Here is a 20,419-nt window from a genome sequence, read left to right on the forward strand (position 1 = left end):
ACACACACACACACACACTGACGCAGAGGTGGGTGAGTCAGGTAACACATGACCGACACAGTGCCAGTGTCACACCTGACACACCCACCCGGTGGTTAGGAGGCGTGACACCCCGCACCTCACCCTGCAATTTTGACACGATTACCCCTCCAACCTCACTCCCTCATTCCTCCATCAAGTTTCTCTCACTCCCTCATCCTTCCATCATACCTCCCTCACTCTCCAACTTCACTCCCTTACCTCTCCAATCTCATTCCCTCACCCCTCCATCACCCCTCCGCCATGCCTTCCTCACTCCTCCATCATACCTCCCTCACCTCTACACATACCGCCCTCACGCTTCCAGCCTTCCACCCACTACACACACAACTCTACCCTCCCCATCCACCCACCACCAACCTACCTCCTCCTCCTCTATCCCATTCATCCACCCACTATCCCATTTTATCCACCCGCTACCTCCACCCTCACACCACCTCCACCCTGTTGACGGACGTTGGGCCATGTAGGCTGGATATCTGGGCCATCGACCGAAGATTTCCTCACTTTAAATTATAAGTCCCAAAGACAACCTACAGGTTAGGTTACGTTAGGTTAGGTTACGTTACGTTACGTTGGGCTACGTTAGGTTAGGTTACGTTACGTTGGGCTACGTTAGGTTAGGTTACGTTACGTTGGGCTACGTTAGGTTAGGTTAGGTTTGTATGTCTCATGATTTTTATATTACTTTGACCCATGGCCCAAACGTCCGGGTGTCGTGGCCCATGGCTCAAACGTCCTACATTCCCTTCACCCACCTCCACCCCTCACACCACACTGACTCGCACCATCTACTGTACAACTACCACCAACACATCCAACCATATCTCCACCACTCTCAACCAGCGCCATTTTGAATATGTTCCAAGAATATGCTCGTAGTCACCGTAACTTCGATTTACTGGAGCATATTCTTAAGCTGGAGCGTATATCAAGGTATATTTGTGTCGATTGTGTGTGTATAACCTCGACAGTGTAGTTTTTGTATGATACTGAGGTATATTAAGGCATATATGATAGTATGCTGGAAAGGTATGTTATGGGTGTGTCATTGTAGTGACTGACGCCTTTGTTGCTCGTTATACTGAGTGAATATATTTTATGTTAATTAGCAAAGACTGGTGAAAATCTCTCTCTCTCTCTCTTACACACACCTTCACATCTACACCATTACACCCTGCCCCCACACCACCACGCCCACACACTGTCCTCCACCACCATCACGCCCATACACCCTTCCCCACACACCCCTCTTCCCCACACCACCACCACGCCCACACACCCTCGTCCCCCACACCACCACCACGCCCACACAACCTCTTCCCCACACACCCTCTTCCCCCACCACCACCACGCCCACACACCCTCGTCCCCCACACCACCACCACGCCCACAACCTCGTCCCCCACACACCCCTTCCCCCACACCACCACCACGCCCACACACCGTCCCCCCACCACCACCACGCCCACACACCCTCGTCCCCACACCACCCACCACGCCCACACACCCCGTCCCCCACACCACCACCACGCCCACACACCCCGTCCCCCACACCACCACCACGCCCACACACCCCGTCCCCACACACCCTCTTCTCCCCACACCACCACCACGCCCACACACCCTCGTCCCCACACCACCACCACGCCCACACACCCCTCGTCCCCACACCACCACCACGCCCACACACCCTCGTCCCCCACACCACCACCACGCCCACACACCCTCGTCCCCCACACACCCTCCCTCCCCACACCACCACCACGCCCACACACCTCGTCCCCACACCACCACCATGCCCACACTACAGGAGTCGCCCACTTAGAAGTGGAAGCACAGTGTTTACCTGACCTTACACCGTGATCGAGAGAGAGAGAGAGAGAGACACACACACACACACACACACACACACACACACACACACACACACACAGCATAGACAGATCTGACCTGACAAAGAAATACCTCAGGTTATGCTCTTCTTCCTTAATGCTTTGGTGGAAAAACACGAAATGCAATGGAGTAGTTTGCCTGTGCTTTGTGGTACGGTAAAAACACAGACTGATATTCCCGTTTGGCAACACTCTGTCGATGTGTTGTCATGTATAATGATGTTGAGAGGATTTTTTTTTTTTTTTAAGATTGTGTCCATTGTGTGTAAATGTATGTCTGTGTGTATGGGTGTCTACATAGAGATATACATAGATTAATACATATTATACTACATAGAGATATACTGTACATAGATTAATACATATTATACTGTACATACAATCATATTTTTAAATGTTGTAGTTATACATTTATCTACCACATTAGGTTTTATCATAGTTTTCTGTCACCTCTCACACCTCTCACATGCCTCTCACATGCCTCTCACATCTCTCATGCTTCTCCCACATCTCTCACACACCTCCCATACACACCTCTCACACATCTGTTACCTGGGCGTACACTGAACACACCTCGGCGTCTCTTGCACCATACCTGTGACCTTTTTGTCTAATGACCCCGTGAGTTGTAAACATGTCCGTTTTTTGTCTGTCTGTCTGTCTGTGTTTGTCCTCTCTCTCTCTCTCTCTCTCTCTCTCTCTCCACCCTCATGTCCCCACAGGAAGAACAGCCGGATGTAAGGTGGGCAGGAACACAGTCCGGCCACTACCTCTACACACCCCACACACACACTACGGAGAGAGAGAGAGAGAGAGAGAGAGGAGAGATAAGAGCCACCTTCCTACATCTACACTTCTCCAATTCTCACACACCCTTTTCCTTTACTTCTCTCCCAACCTCTCCTCCCATCCCATTCTAACCCCGTCACTCCCCAACCATCATCCCCCGACTCCCTACCACCACCACCACCACCACCTGAGCTCCCTACCTCCCCATCTTCTCCCCATAACTCCCATAGTTCACAACCCTGGGGGAGTGAGGTTCCAGTGTGGTGTTCAGATACGCTGTGTGTGTGTGTGTGTGTGTGTGTGTGTGTGTGTGTGTGTGTGTGTGTGTGTGTGTGTGTGTGTACAAGGCCTCGTGGATGGCGGTGTTTTGTTCTGTTTTATACTGTTTTTTTTATTGCTTTAGCTCTTCTGTTGTTCGTGTGGTTTTTTTTGTCTGTGAGGGAGGAGGGGAGAGAGGACAGGAGGTGGAGGAAGGAAGGATAAAAGAGAAGATTAGACAGGAAAGAAATTATATGATTAGAATCGCGATCTTTAGTTCCCTCCCCCCCAGGGTAACTAAGGTCCTTACTCCCTCCATCCCTCCCTCCCTTCCCCACAGGGTAACTAGCGTCCTCACTACCCCCCACAGTAACTAAGGTCTTCACTCCTCCATCCCTCCTCCCTCCAACCAGGGTAACCAAGGTCCCACTCCCTCCATCCCTCCCCTCCCTCCCCCCAGGGTAACTAAGGTCCTTACTCCTCCCTCCTCCCTCCCTCCCTTCCCCACAGGGTAACTAGCGTCCTCACTACCCCCAACAGTAATCAGGTCCTTACTCCCTCCATCCTCCCTCCATCCCCCCAGGGCAACTAAGGTCCTTACTCCTCCATCCCTCCCTCCCTCCCCAGGGTAACTGTCCCACTCCTCCATCCTCCCCTCCCTCCCAACCAGGTCCCACCCTCCATCCCTCCCCTCCCCCTCCCCCAGGGTAACTAAGGTCCTACTCCTCCATCCTCCCTCCCTCCCCCTACAGCAACTAAGGTCCTTACTCCTCCATCTCTCCCTCCCTCCCCCCAGGAACCAAGGTCCCACTCCCTCCATCCCCTCCCTCCTCCACCCCAGGCACCAAGGTCCTACCTCCATCCCTCCCTCCCTCCCCCCCCAGGGCAACTAAGGTCCATTCTCCCTCCCTCCCCCTCCCTCCCTTCCCCACAGGGTAACTAGCGTCCTCACTACCCCCAACAGTAACTAAGGTCCTACTCCCTCCATCCCTCCCTCCCCCCCCAGGGTAACCAAGGTCCTACTCACTCCATCCCTCCCTCCCTCCCCAGGGCACCAGGTCCTCCCTCCATCCCTCCCTCCCTCCCCCCACAGTAACCAAGGTCCCATCTCCCTCCTCCCCCCTCCTCCCCCCAGGTAACTAAGGTCCCACTCCTCCATCCTCCTCCCTCCCCCCCCACAGTACAGTCCTACTCCCTCCATCTCCCTCCCTCCCCCCAGGGTAACTAAGGCACTCCCTCCATCCCTCCCCCTCCCTCCCCCAGGCAAACTAAGGTCTCACCCTCCCTCCCTCCCTCCCCTTCCCACAGGGTAACTACGTTCTCACTCACCCCCACAGTAATCCAGGTCCCACCTCCCTCCCTCCCTCCCTCCCCCCCCCCAGGGTAATCCAAGGTCCTCCATCCTCCCCTCCCTCCCCCACAGCAACTAAGGTTCACTCCCTCCATCCCTCCCTCCCTCCCCCAGGGTAATTAAGGTCCTCCCTCCCTTCCCCCAGGGTAACTAGCGTCCTCACTACCCCCCACAGTAACTAAGGTCTTCACTCCCCCTCCCTCTGTTAACAATGGAAAGCTTACTTCATAAAAATTATTAAACGCAAATTCTTTCACTGTTCCATAATGGTTTAATTTTCACTTACGATAAATATTTTTCTCGTTGTCTGTAACGTTTCACCTTTAGTGGAACCTAGAGAGAAATGGAGACGCCAGGTGAATAATTATAGCGTGTCCTTCTATAAAGTTTCGCTACAGGTCAGAAAATAATATTATTTAGGAAGTTTTGGATGTCCTTTATTAGCAGTCAGATTTAGGTTAGGTTAGGTAGGTTAGGTTAGGTTGGGTTAGTTAGGTAAGTTAGGTTTATACTGACTTCTCTTGTTAGTGCTTAATACACACACACACACACACACACACACACACACACACACACAGGATATACTAAGCAGTGGGAACACCATTTATGCTATTTCAATGTATTTTTTTTTTCTTCGGGATAAATTGTCAATGTATTGTTGTCATCTACCTGGGAGGGAAATTAACTCCAGGTGGGTCATTTTGGGTGCGGAAGATGGTGTCGTCCCCAGGTCCAGTTTTCTCACAGTACGGCAGATTGGTTCTTGATAGTCGTGGAGGGAGGGGAGATAAGGAGGGGGCAGTTCTGATGGGTTATGATGAGTTCTGTTGATAAATGGATGGGGGGCAGTTCTGATGGGATATGATGAGTTCTGTTGATAAATGGATGGGGAGGAGGCAGTTCTGATGGGATATGATGAGTTCTGTTGATAAAATGATGGAAAGTTTATGAGGATGGGGAGTTTATGAGGATGGGAAGTGTATGAGGATGGGAAGGGTATGAGGATGGGGAGTTTATGAGGATGGGGAAGGTAGTTGTCGTTGTATGAGATAGGTTTGTCGTTTTAAAGGATGAAGGTTAAGGTTGAGAGGGATTGTGGTTGTTAGGATGTTGAGGAAGCTGTGAGGATGGAGAAGTGTGTTGAGGACTGTGGTTGTAGGAAGCTGTGGTTGTAGGAAGTTCTTGATGAGGAAAGCTGTGGATGTAGGAAAGCTGTGGTTGTAGGAAGTGTGGTTGTAGGAAGCTGTGGTTGTAGGAAGATGTGGTTGAGGATGGAATTGTTGAGGATGTGAGTTGTAGGATGCTGTTGTAGGAAGCTTTGATGTAGGATGCTTTGTTGTAGGAAGCTTGTTGTAGGATGCTCCTGCGTGTGGAAGCTTATGGCATGGAAGTTTGTTGTAGGATGCTTTGTTGTAGGAAGCTGTGGTTGTAGGATGCTGTGGTTGTAGGAAGCTGTGGTTGTAGGATGCTCTTGTTGTAGGAAGCTCTTGATGTAGGATACTCTTGTTGTAGGAGCTCTTGTTGTAGGATCTCTGCTGAGGAAGCTGTGGCTGTAGGAAGCTCTTGTTGTAGGATGCCTTGTTGTAGGAAGCTGTGGTTGTAGGATGCTCTTGTTGTAGGATGCTCTTGTTGTAGGAAGCTCTTGTTGTAGGACGCCCTGCTGTAGGAAGCTGTGGTTGTAGGAAGCTCTTGTTGTAGGATGCTGTGGTTGTAGGAAGCTGTGGTTGTAGGACGCTGTGGTTGTAGGAAGCTGTGGTTGTGGGACGCTCTTGTTGTAGGGACGCTGTGGTTGTAGGATGCTGTGGTTGTTGGAAGCTGTTGTAGGAAGCTGTGGTTGTAGGAAGCTGTGGTTGTAGGAAGCTGTGGTTGTAGGAAGCTGTGGTTGTAGGACGCTGTGGTTGTAGGACGCTGTGGTTGTAGGGACGCTGGGTTGTGGAGAAGCTGTGGTGACGCTGTGTGGTTGTGGGACGCTGTGGTTGCAGGACGCTGTGGTTGTAGGACGCTGTGGTTGTAGGACGCTGTGGTTGTAGGACGCTGTGGTTGTAGGACGCTGTGGTTGGGGACGCTGTGGTTGTACGCTGTGGTTGTAGGAAGCTGTGGTTGTGGGAAGCTGTGGTTGCAGGAAGCTGTGGTTGTAGGACGCTGTGGTTGTAGGAAGCTGTGCTGTGTTGTAGGGACGCTGTGGTTGTAGGAAGCTGTGGTTGCTGTGGTTGTAGGAAGGTGGTTGTAGGACGCTGTGGTTGTAGGAAGCTGTGGTTGTAGGAAGCTGTGGTTGGTGGGAAGCTGTGGTTGTAGGAAGCTGTGATTGTAGGACGCTGTGGTTGTAGGAAGTGTGGTTGTAGGGAAGCTGTGGTTGTAGGAAGCTGTGGTTGTAGGGACGCTGCTGTGGTTGTAGGACGCTGTGGTTGTAGGAAGCTGTGGTTGTAGGAAGCTGTGGTTGTAGGAAGCATGTATACGTGATATAATAAACACACGTACTGTTTGTTTATTTACGCTTATGACTCAACACAGATCGCGATACCTTGTCTGTGTATTACTGTATATGATGGTGAAAATTGACTCTGCACACACACACATACACACACACACACACACACACACACACACACACGTAAACAATACAATCCAACGTTATGATGAAACTGCCACAGAGGAAATTGCGGATTGATAATTTTCTCAAAGATGAGAAATTCCTGATATATGAAAGTTTTTGGTGGTTGTGAGGTAAACTCTCTCAACTTCATGTAATATATATATATATATTCTTTTCATATAGCGCGTGAACAATGTTACCAGGTAAAACGGAGAGAGACCTGTGGTGATAATTACTACCAACAAGTGCTGCTGGTGTGGGTAATGCTTACTCCCCCCCTAGCTCCCCACCCAGTAACCGTGTGTGTATGTTTTTCTGTTAGTGGTTTGAATGTACTGTGTGTGTGTGTGTGTGTGTGTGTGTGTAATAATAATAATAATAATAATAAACGGTTTATTGAAAAAGCTCTGCAGTCCGAAGGCTGAAAATATACATTGGACATACAGTAAATGACTTATTACATACATTGGTGGTTTAACAAAAGCCTTCATTAGAGAAAGGTGAAGGAACATACAGTGAACATACAGATTAATGTTTACACACGTGTGTGGGTGTGTGTGTGTTTTGTGTGTGTGTGTGTGTGTGTGTGTGTGTGTATCAACGTTCTTAAAACATTAAAAAAAGAAACCACACGAAACTGAATGCCCTTAACACACACACACACACACACACACACACACACTTTAAAATTGCTTAACAGTCTTCAACGTGTCAACTATTTTTCTTTTTTAGGGGTGAAATTCTCGCCTTTAGTCCCCAGAAATTGTCGGGGTGAGAGCAAGGGCCAAGGGTGGGAGGGGGGGTGAGAAGGAAGGCCAAGTGAGGGAGGGAGGGGGGATAAATACCTCCGGACTCCCTTTCCCTCTCTGTTGTTATTCTAGGTGTTCGTCATGGCGGGTTTTATTTTTATTTCTTATCTATTCATTACTCTTTCCAACTACCTTTATATCTATCACCCACTTCTCTTTACCTGTCTGTCGGTCTGTCGGTCTGTGTGTCTGTCGGTCTGTCGGTCTGTCGGTCTGTGTGTCTGTCGGTCTGTCGGTCTTGCTCCTGTTTGTACCATATATTATTATTATTATTATTATTATTATTATTATCTCCAGCACAGAATTTCTCTCCTTCCCATCAGTCATATAGCCCAAGACCTCTCAACAAGGCAGTTAGAGGTCACGTGCGGGGGCAGCTGACCTCACACAAGCTCTCAGGTCAAATAGACACAGTTGCCATTTCGCGCTGATTAAGGAGATACTAAAATTCCCTATCGTAAAAGATGGCTTTCATATTACCATAAACAGGTATGATACTGGGGCTAATTACCTGTACTTGGAGCCATAATTATAAACATAGTATTGTGTTTGAATATATATTATGTTGTATAGTCAGAAACTTATTATATTTTGTAGTTTATGATTATTATTTATTTTATGGTAGTTGGCAACTGCCCTACAGCTGGTGGAGGAAAGTGGTTTTGGCGGCATTATTGAAATAAAGGATCCAGTCCGGCAGCTGTCGTGGTGGCCATTGAGGGTTGAAGCCTATTGTCTAAATGACTTATTGGAGAGATCCATCAGAATTTGCCTCTCTGGAACCCTTGTTGCTGGTGTATCTGTGTTAAGACTTAGTTTGAAAAGCATTAATATAACAAAAACTGAGGCACATAATTTAATGTATATTTGTGTGCACAGAAAGTAAAGGAGTGGAAATATTCGCTGTAATTCATAGTCATTCATTATTCCGCCTTTAAGTTTAGCTTTGACTCAAGAATGAAATGGCGCGATTTCTTATTTGTCCGACGAGCCCCGTGAGTGATTTGTTTACAAAGGGATAAAAGGCTAGGCGGGGGGCTTGGAAAAACGATCCACACCTCTTTGGTGGTCGCTGTGGGGCGTCGGGCACCCCTAAGACGGAGGGTTGAGTCGGCAGCGGGGGATCCAAGTTGTTCTTCCCGATGCGATTTTGTTTGGTCAGGCATATGTGATTTTTAGTTTATTACGTGTTTGTATTTGCATTTCATAATATTAAAGATCATTTTTTCTCATTGAATTTTGTTTTCTATTCTTGCTTTAAAGATTTATAGTAAGGAATTTAATGTAATAATATTTGTGGTAAAGGATGTGAGAAGACTGTAAAATATAAAGTTTTAGATTATAAAAGATATTATTAAGGAGAAAGTGGCGTCAAAGCAAAAGAAAACGAAATAACGATTCTCTCTCTCTCTCTCTCTCTCTCTCTCTCTCTCTCTCTCTCTCTCTCTCTCTCTCTCTCTCTCAGCATCGCAGAAATTTTTTTAAAATTTATTTAAGAGGAATGAAACAACATATAACCGCTTTAATTAATTCCCACAAGTAAATCTGCACGACCTGTTTGTCATCAGGCCTTGAGAAGAATTCCTGAGTCCCTAACTCCCAGACCGCCTTGTATAATAATCCCAGCGTGATGTCATGTAATCCCAGCGTGGCGTCACTCCCCGGGATGTTGGGAGGAGGGTAAACAGAGGGAAGGGTTAGAGGGGAAGAAGAAAAGATAACTGGAAAGAATGGTGATGTATATTGAGAAGAGGGACGAAGGAGAATTAGATGAATAAGACGTGGGGGAATATTCTAAGGATGATGAAAATTAGGAGGAATTTAATAAGGAAGAGGGAGACATGGATAAATTTAATATGGCATGCGAAACAAAGGGAACAGAGAGATGAAAATGAAACAGAAGGAATATGGAACAAAATGATAAATGGTTACGAACTTTTGAATAGGGCCTAAACAGAATGAATGAAAATGACAAGACGAAGAAAAACAAGAGAAATGCAGGACAAAATTAGCGTGTGTGTGTGTGTGTGTGTGTGTGTGTAGGGAAGGTTGGATGGTGTACATATGGTTACCTCTCATCTACGTGTGCTATACATATCCTTATACACATATACATACATGTGTAGTCATATACATACTGTACATACACAGACACGCCTACACTTACAAACCTTCATCCATCACCTCACAGCCAGCCAGCCAGCCAGCCCTCCCCACACACCACCACTCACCCCCTTTCAACACACACTCACTTCACACCGCCAACACCACCACCATACACCTCACCCATTTCACCACACATTTCACTCCTTCACCACATAACTACCCACCACATCCCCATCCAGACCACCACACACCCCCCTCCCCTCCACTACACACCCCCCTCCCCTCCACCCCACCTCACCATACCGCCTCCACCACAAACACACAATAGAAAGATACTTCATTTCCGCATTACTCCGGGAAAGTGTGCTTAAGAGCCCCACCACATGATCGACTGGTGCTCAATTGGCGAGGTCTGAGCCATTGTGTTATTGTGTGGGTCTGAAACACTGGCCGCTGGCGCTACTGAAGGAGGTGGTGACGAGGTGGTGAGAGAAAGCTAGTGTCGGAGGGAGGAACTATTTGTAGGAGGCCTTGTCGTTGAGATCATGATAAGTGTGATACTGGTGATGAGAGTCTCTCTCTCTCACCCTCCTCCTCCTCCTCCTCCTCCTCCTCCTCCTCCTCCTCCTCCTCCTCCTCCTCCTTCCTTCTCACACTCCCTCCTCCCTCCCTGCTCTTCCCACCTTTTCCAGCTGTACAAACTCTGTCTTTAAGAGCTTACGGGAAGACTGGTGGCTGGGTGGTGGCCCTTCTGTTGTCTGCCGTCCACCCGCCTCCCTGTCAATATTATTGTTACCTTGTTGACTCCTGCCCGTCTGTTTGTCTGCTGAGAGAGAGAGAGAGAGAGAGAGAGAGAGAGAGAGGCTGTAAATGGGGTAAAGCATATCCTAGTACAACTTTATGTGTGAATATACTGTATATATAAATGCTTACGTGTGTGTGTGTGTGTGTGTGTGTGTGTGTGTGTGTGTGTGTGTGTGTGTGTGTCCATCCATTCCCATTTTATATTTAAATCATTTCAACACCACACATCCCAAACACACTACCGCGACCTGGTTCACCTAGGAATCTTTTATCTAACCTGACCTGACTTGACCTAACCTTCATGCCTGACCTCCCCTGCTGCTGTTAGAGATCACGTGGTTAAAGGAAGAGTCACCTACTTTTAACTTCCAGGGACTACCAAACTGATCAACTCGAAACAGTGAAACATGATATACCTTGGCTCAGCTGGCTTCATCTGACCTGACCTGTTTTCCTAACCTCAGAGATCACCTGGCTTGAAGGGAAGGTCAACTGGCTTCACTGAAATCATTGAACCGATTATTTTGAAACTTTTGAAAATGTGCTCTCTCAACAACCAGGTGAGGCTCACAGAGGGTTCACCCCGGCCTCAGGTTCCATTATGGTCCCATTGTTAACAACCAGGTGAGGCTCACAGAGGGTTCACCCCGGCCTCAGGTTCCATTATGGTCCCATTGTTAGCTAGACCTCGGGAAGACTGTGGGAGCCTCACTCACTGTCGCCTCCACTAAACGGGAACTTTACTTTTAAGTTTTATTTATTTACGTTTTTATTGTTTTAATTTTATTTTTTATTTATTTATATTATTTTTTTTACGTATTTTATATTGATTTTATTTATACATTTAGTTATAGTTTTTTATTGTTTTTATTCTAGTGTTAATAATTCATTGTACCTTTTTACGATATCAGTTTGTATTTTATTTTAATTGTGAATTTAATTGACGTTTCATTTTTCATCTTTTTTATTTTAAATTTATGATATTTTATTTTTATTTTTTTTATTTCAATTATGATTTAATGTTTAATATCAGTTGTGATAATTTTTCAGATTTTTATGTGAATGTGATATTAGTTTTGACCTTCATGTGTGTGTGTGTGTGTGTGTGTGTGTGTGTGTAGGGGTAGGTTGAACAGCGTAGTAGCAGACGGTCAGCGAAGCCCCACTATCCTCATCCTGGGTTAGGGAGGGAGTGAAGGGAGAGAGTGAGGGATAGAGTGAGTAAATGATAGTGGGGATGGAATAGGTGAAATAATCTGGGGTGCCTAATCTTCAGGTGATCCTTTATTATTCTGCTAATCCTGTTTTAATCCTGACAATGGCCAGCTCGTAAACAAAGGTTGACCCAGGCAGGATATTACGAGTAATTTATTGACCTACAGAAGGTAGTTTCCCCAGGTACTGTACACTGAGGTCAACACAGGTGAGAAGTTGGTCATATTTCACCATTTCAAGATGTTTTTCGTTTTTATGTCATATAGAGATTAAAAGGCACTTATGTGTGTGTGTGTGTGTGTGTGTGTGTTGGAAGGTGGAGGAAGGGGAGGAGGAGGAGGAGAGGGTTGAGGGGAAGTACCTGGAGGAGCAGCGAGAGTGAATTGGCATTTAAGGTATTAGTAACACCTGGTTTGCAAGACATGCCGAGTTCTCGTGTTCAGCCTCTCTACTGAACACCTGATCCACCTTCAAACTTTTCCTTACACCTAATAGTTCTCAAGCAGATGTTCTTTGTACTGTTTTATAGGCGCTGATAGATAAGGATAAGACACGGGAGGTGATAAGATAACGTTTGGATTATTGTCTTGAGAGTTTGAGTTAAAGAGGTCGGGAAGGACAAACAGGTGAGAAGCGTCGCGAGCCTCCTTGATGAGATGAGGTGCCAGTTGGGGAATTGTCATCGTATTTTATTTTTCATCCTTAGCGGCAACTTTCAGGTGTTTACGAAAAATTCTCCACCAACTTTCTTTTGCGAGGTGATTTGAGGTTTAATTTCAAGGTGGGAATTGTGTTAAGAGTTAATAAAGGTTTTAATACAGCGACAGGTGGTGGTGGCAACCCTCACACCTGGCTACCCGTAATTACGACGGTGCACGTGCGCATACGCATAATTCCCGCCAATTCTATACTTACCGCTTTTTCTAAATACAGAGAAAGTACTAAAACTATATAAAGTAAATATATCTGATATATAATAAAGACGCATGGATGTTAATCGTCTATAAGGCTGCAACAGGACGATAATTGTCATAATGTAATATAGAGAGTAAAATAATTATACAACTTTATGGAATTATATATACGGACACTATGGTAAGGTTTGTGATTATAGTCTCAGTGTTGGGAGTTAAAACATTGCTATAATAAGTTTTGAGAGGTTGCTTGTATAGAAACTCAAAAACAGGAAGTACAACAACATTAATGCAGGTAATTGTAAACATTCAGCTAAAAAAACACACAGGCATTTACAAACATTAAACTGTAAAAAAAAATATGCAGACATTTACAAACATTCAACTCTGTAAAAATAAAACATACAAACAGACATTAAACTGTAAAAAACATACATAGACATTTACAAACATTCAACACTAAAAATTAAAAAAAAAACATTCTCACTACTCGCCTCATTACCGTCAATCTTTATACTGTACGTCACGTCATCACACCTTAATGAGTGTAATAATAGCTTCAGTGACAGAGATGATAACACGTCCTTATAATGAATGAAATTATCTACAGGGAAAGCGAAAAACCTTATATAATGAATGAAATTTTCACCACGTACAGCTGGAAACGTGATATAATGAATGTAATTGTCTCCAGGTATAATGAAAACGTTATATTATGAATGAAATTACCTCCAGGTATAGTGAAAACGTTATATTATGAATGAAATTATCACCAGGTAGAGAAACGTACATATATTTAGTCTCTTATGAATTACAAACTATTTCACGTAAAAAGTAAACATTGGATCTAAAATTATTATCCCCGGGGGCTAATGTTAACGCGTGTGCTGTCAGGGTTAATGTTATAGTGAATGTTTTTAATGACAGCCATAAGACATAGACGGGAAGGGAAGAATAATGGACATTTGGTAAGATTTGGGTGAGTTCCTACATGTCTTGTGTGGCTGACTGACGCAAGTTGATAGTCATTTATTTTTCTTGTCTCGTGAGTCATAACTTACGAATATCTTTTATATGTCTTAATTTAATGTTTTCTATATCTGATTGATTAGTATATTTCTTCTTCTATTTTTTTCTCGTAAGTTATATATCAAAATTATATATCTAAGGTGCGTCTGGCAGCTCCATAGACGTCGTAATTGAGTCATTAATCCACTGACTCACTGAGAGAGTATTTCCACCCTCCGCCACAATATGTTATACTGTTTTTAAGATATAAAGAGAAACTCGCTGTTCCTCTATAATCTTCCCCAAACCAGAGTTATAATGTAGTGGTATAATCCGGTAGTTTAGGTAATTATTGTACTCTGGTCCCGTTTGTGAGTGCTGCTTTTTGGGGGGAGTTTTTTTTGTAAGTTTGTTTGTATGTTTGTGTGTTTGTATGGGATTGAGAGGCTGGTGTTTGTTTTATTTTGTATTATATATATTAATAGACATATATGAACATGCAGTGCCCCCTAAACACACACACACACACACACACCAGCTGTTCCCAATCAAGAGGCACATTTAAGAGGATCTGGGCGAGGCAGGTGGTGGCGGCAACGGGTGGTCACTGGTTCCCTCCATCCCCCCTCCCTCCCCCCCACCATCCCCCCCCACCTCTCCCTTTCCCCGGATGTCCCACGTGTCCAGTTGAAGCCTTTGAGGACTTGGGGGATGGGAGAGGAGGAGGGGGGATGGGGGAGGGGGTTAAGGAAGAGAGAGGGAGGGAGTGAGTTAGAGAGAGGGGCAGTGAGGGAGGGAAGGTCAAGGGAGAGGTGGAAGGAGGAGGGATAAGGGGTCAAGGGAGATGGGATGGGAGGGAGGGTAAGTCAAAGGAGAGCTGGAGGGAGGATCAAGGGAGGGAGTAGGTTACGTGAGAGGAAAAGGGAGGAAAGTACGAGAGAGAGGTGGTTGAAGGGAGTATATAGAAGAGGTGGATGAAGGGAGTACATGGAAGAGGTGGATGAAGGGAGTACATGGGAAAGGTGGATGAAGGGAGTATATGGGAGAGGAAAAGGAAGAAGTAGAAGAGAGAGAAGAACAAGGGAGGAGACGGATACCGAGTGTTTAGAGAACTACTTGGGTAAATAGATGGATAAAAGAGAAACAGAGAAGAAGAAGAAGATAAAGGAGGCGGATAGGAAGGAAGGATGATAGCTAAGGACAAAATTAAAGTGAGAATAGAGAAATAATAAAAATGGATTACTATCAATGTTGGGTTGAAATCACCATCACCGCCTCTCTTATCTTTCCATGTATCTCTCATATTACTGTATATCAGTATACCAAACCACTTACTGACGGTAAAATTTCCAAATCACTTGTGTAAGCCTTTAATAAACATCTAAATATATTCCTTATTCACCTGGAACAGAATTTTGTACTTTAATGTCCAAGTTACTTATGTAATCATGTAATACGCAAGCATGTGACGTGAAAATTACTGACCCTTCCATCACGACGAAACTAATTCGATGAAGCCATTACCGTGAGAACCAAATCGAACACGTTGTTTACTTATGACCGCCGCCGACCTAACCTAACCTAACCTAACCACAAACTAGATTTTTTTTTTGTCACAACAGTTGTTTTTACCTGATGATATAAGATTTATTTACCAGTTTCTAAGAATTATTCTCCACCTGGAATATAATTTAAGGTGAGGAAGACATAACTGTTAGGGGTAATTATAGTGTAGGGGAAGTTAATGATGGCTCAGGAGACGTTAGGAAGTTGACGTATGGTGTGTGTGTGTGTGTGTGTGTGTGCGCGTGTGTGTGTGTGTGTAGGAATTAAAAACGTACTATACATTTCTAACTGTTTACCCATCTGTCTATCTATCTACTGAGGTAGGGAGGTGCGGTAGTATGGGTGCTGAAGTAGGGAAGTGCATTAATGTGAGGATGAGGTAGGGAGGTGCGGCAGGGTGAGGTTGAAATGGGGAGGTGTGGTAATGTGAACTTGACGTAGGGAGGTGCGGCAGGATGGGGTTGTGGTAGTGGGGTGCGGTAATGTGAGGTTGGGTTGCTGCGTTATGCTATATATATGAGGGATGTAACAGGTGTGGCCGCTGGTAATGTCACCTCCACCTGGCCTCTATCCACTTGATCGGTCCTTACAGCCAGTCCATATCCACCTGGCCTCTATCCACTTGGTCGGTCTTTATAGCCAGTCCACATCCACATGGTTGGTCCACTGCCATGTTCAACAGGCTGGTGGCGTGGTCTTATAGTTGGTGGTGGAGCGTGCCGTTATGTGACTCTCTCTCTCTCTCAAAACCACTAGTATTGCCCTATGTCCGTCATATGTAATTATAATCCCTAATTAACGTGACTGAGAGTTAATTATGCTCATTAATTTTAGTTCTGGATGTGTATATTTCATTCACCAAACTAATTTCCGGTTTGGAATGGCGTTGATGAATACGGTTTGTGTTGCAGTGTGTGTTAAATACGGGTTATGAAGCAGTGTGTTAAATATGATTTTTGATGCAATGTGTTGAATACGGGTTGTGATGCCGTGTCGGGTATGTCGTAAATACGGGTTGTGATGGAATCTGTTTTATTACGGTCTGTGATATAGTGTATGTGTTGGATGAATGCGGGTTGTTTTGCAGTGTGTCGTAAATACGGTTTATGGTGCAGTGTTTAGCCTACCAGAGCTCCCCACGCCAACAGTACAGCTAGACTGGAGGGGTCAGTACCTCGACGGTGTAACATGAGGACTGAAAGAGCTGTGGTGTTCATACTGAGTAAACACATTTACTAAGACGTCCCCCAAAGAGCTGCTATGTTGTAGAGGTCACAAAGGTTGAAGGTCAAAGGAGTAATTCGTAAAATAAAATCCGTCAACAAGAATATGGTGACACATTACTCAAGTGGAAATTTAGTTCAATTATCTGAGTATTTTTTTTTTTACACGTGTACATTTCTCTTATATGATATCCTTTGAGATACAGGACCTTACTGTAGAAGATCTAGAAATATAATGTAGGAGATTTGAGACACATAGAATGAAGGAACATCCTGTAGAAGATACTAGGAACTTCCTGTCGCAAGTCGGTGGACGCGGAAGTGACGGACGGAGGGGAACGTCCCAGCGGACATGGGGCCTCTTCTCCTCTGTCGTTCCCACACATTTCCACTGTTCCCACTGCCTTTATGCGCATTGGAATTGACGTTGAAACGGAGGTCTGGTCTGTGGTGGTTATGAGAGGGGTGAGGAGGGCTGGGGGTGGCTAGGGGATGGGAGAGGGAGGGTGGGAGAGGGGTGGTAAGAGGAGGTAGGACAGGTACTAGTAGGAGGAGATGGGACCTGGGGGTAGGGAGGCGTAATGAGATAGGGAGGTTATGGGGGGAGTATTAGGAGGGAAAGAGCAGAGGAGGAGGTAAGGCAGGCAGGGAGAATGGGTGTGAGTGTGTGTTTGTGTGTGGATGACAGAGGCATAGTATATATATTTTGCTGAAAACGTGTTATCTCTCTCTCTCTCTCTCTCTCTCTCTCTCTCTTGCTTCACACACCCTTCACCCTCACTCAGACCCACAACCGGTTCACTCAACAGACTGTCGACAGAGGTACTGTACTTTTGATCTTGTCGTCCACCCTAGATGTGTATATGTTGGCTTGTGTGTGTGTGTGTATGTGTGTGTGTGTGTGTGTGTGCGCTAACAAGTTAATTCAAGTGATATTCGTGGATGATATGACAACAAGACTCCCGTGTGACAGGCGTCGGAAAGAAGGTTCCTCTATAATATGACAGTCGAGCGCCCGTGATTGGCTGTTGCGGTCTCCTCATGACTGTGCAGTTCGCCAGTCGATCTATACAGTTCGTCCATTTACCTGTGATTGACTCAGAGACACAAGAGATGTCCTCAGCCATTGTCATTGTCTCGGCCATCTGAGCAGCCATAATCGTTGCCTCATCCATCCTAGCAGCTTTCGGTCATATCCTTAGCCATCCTAACAATATATACTCGATGTCTCAGCATATACCACCCACAGTAACAACCCTCACCTCAACACCCACAGCATTTTTTTTAACCCAACATTCCCAGCGGCCACAATATGAGACTAACTGCAACAAAACTCGTATTCACAGCGAGTTAATCTGCAATCTCACCAGTAGACTCAGGGTAATTTTCTGCTGGTAGAGTTCCTAAGGATGGGAAGTTGGGGCCCCCAATGATCCGCGTCTCCCATTGTTATGAATGTTTGTTGATGTTATGGTTGTAATTTTCTTGTTGTGGTTTGTTTTTGTTATTGATATTAAGGATGGTGAGGTATGTAGTGTTTTGTTTGTTTGTTTGTTTGTTTGTTTGTTAAGTTAGAGGTTTATTTAGTTTGGATTGATGGAATGATACTTGGAGATTTTTATAACCCTTCGTCAATGTCCTTTTCTTATTCATTGGCTAAACAGTTTTCAGTGAATTAAAGACAAAATCACTTCCAGAATCGTAAATTATTCTTAGCTGATAATTTACCGCAAAACACAACAATTATTTACAAAATCAACTCTTGGAATCTACACCCTTTCTTACTCGTCAACTTCCAGCAAAACACATTAATGATTTACAAAAAAAAAACACTTATAAAACATAAAACTCATTATATTAACATCTACAAGTAACATTTAAACACAATAGAGAACAACACACAGTATATCGTTGACGACAATAAAACACTGACCAAAAACAAGACAAAAACACGAGGTTAGTTTTATCCATCTCTTCGCTTCCCTCGTTACCCTCACCAGACTCTGAGGTTATAAGGACCTTTATCCACCTTCCTCCACAACCCACCAGTTAAAACCTCTAATAATGGGTGTCATAGAGTTCATTTTGGGTTTGTTGAGAGCCACCACATCCGGGTAACTCATGCTCGACTGGTGATGCTGAGAACGCTACTGAAACAAAGTGAATTCGGAGGTCTTGTTGTGGTTGACTGTGTGTGTGTGTGTGTGTGTGTGTGTGTGTGTGTGTGTGTGTGTGCGGGTGTGTGTGTGTGTTCGTTAAGTAAGACACGTCTACTGCAAACCTGTATAGTTCTGCTCGCTACATACGCTCCCCTTCCGTATCCTATCCTACCCCCAAGGCGACGTAAATGTGTGGTGTGTCATCGTTAAGTATAGTGTAAATTACGTATGTGCGTGTGGGTGTAGTTATGTAGCCAATAAGTAGACCTTAAGTACTTTAGTCTGTAGTTTGTTAAGGAGCTGTAGTACATTATTTATTTTGTTAAGTAGGAATAACATATAACACTCCCTCTCATTACTAGGATGGAGTGTTTGCTACTTCAACCTCGAGTACCAGGGAGTATACGCCACCCAGAGTATCATCAGTGGAGGCTCAGATATCCACTACTTGGAGGTGGCGATCGAGGCTGACTCCATCCCTATCTGGGGGAACTGCCACCGGCGCCTTGGTAACAACGTCATCCTCTACGACACGTGAGTACCAGTGTTCGAGGTTTATTCTTTTGGCTTTGAGGTTAAGAGTTTTGACTGATTTAGGGATTGGAGGAGGTTTTGAGATTTACTTTTTGAAGGTTCAAGTTTAAGTTTAAAGGATTCGGGGTTCATTTTGTGGGCTTCATATTAATTTTAGAGGTTCGAGGTTCATTTTAGAGGTTCAGGATTCATTTTAGATGTTCAAGATTTACTTTAGAGGCTCAAGGTTCATTTTAGGTGATCTAAATGTTCAATTTTAGCAGATCGAGGTTCCTTTTCTAGTGATCCTGGAACTGTAGGACAGGTTTGAGGCTCAGTTTAGGATCTTTGGGGGAGATTCATGGTTTATTTAAGGGTTCAGGGTTCTAAATTAAAGACTACGTATTGAAAATCTATACCAAATATTTAATCCTGTATTCAAAATCTCTATTTAAGTGTATCTACCTATTCCTAAAAACGACCTACCTCTACTTAAAAAAACCACCTATCTCTACCTAAAAGCCATACCTACCTAAAACTATCTGCTTCTACCTAAAAGATATATACTTATCTGTCTCTCCCTCTATCTAACCCCAGGACGGGAGGAACCGACTGTGTACGTTGCTTCCACCTGGAGTTCCGTTCGCGACACATCCTGGAGGTGCACAACGAAGGGCTGGGCAAGTGCTACACGAACGAGGAGGCTGCCTTACAGACCTGCCCTACTCTCGACGATATCCGCAACAGGCAAACTCGCGAAATCATGTTGTACAGTGAGTAACAGACTAGTGATTTGTGATAACTTGTCGAGGAGTATTTGATGTTTTGAGGTGTCGTGGTGGATGTTTGAGTTATTAAGTTGTCATTGGGGTAGAGTTAGCATGTTTGAGATTTCAGATACGAATGGACGATTGACCTGTTCGGGTTTCAGAGATCTTCACAGACATACGGTAAGAGTGTTGGGGATATACATAGGGATTGTAAAGCCTATTTTTAAGTTTCGTATAATTATAATTAAAGCTACTTAGGGTTCACGGGTGTATTTTAAAACATCTTTGAAGATTCATAGTAAGCTCACACAGATCTAATAGGGTTCACAGACTTCACAGAGTTCTAAAACGAATCACAGACACACCACAAAGTTCTAAGAGGTTCACAGATAAGCCATTAAAGGTCT

The 20,419-nt window shown here is 44.9% G+C and overlaps 1 protein-coding gene across 1 annotated transcript in view; it reads left to right on the top strand.

Moving 5' to 3' along the window:
- Window positions 1-20,419, top strand: part of LOC121880402 — a 64,692-nt gene that overhangs the window by 11,497 nt on the left and 32,776 nt on the right. Inside the window, exons 2-3 of the mRNA XM_042387592.1 lie at window positions 19,092-19,263; window positions 19,840-20,015. Of these exons, the coding sequence (XP_042243526.1) occupies window positions 19,092-19,263; window positions 19,840-20,015 (348 nt within the window). The remainder of the gene's footprint in view (window positions 1-19,091; window positions 19,264-19,839; window positions 20,016-20,419) is intronic.

This window comes from Homarus americanus, unplaced genomic scaffold, assembly GCF_018991925.1.
Source record: "Homarus americanus isolate GMGI-L3 unplaced genomic scaffold, GMGI_Hamer_2.0 scaffold50165, whole genome shotgun sequence".
Taxonomy (NCBI): Eukaryota; Metazoa; Arthropoda; class Malacostraca; order Decapoda; family Nephropidae; genus Homarus; species Homarus americanus.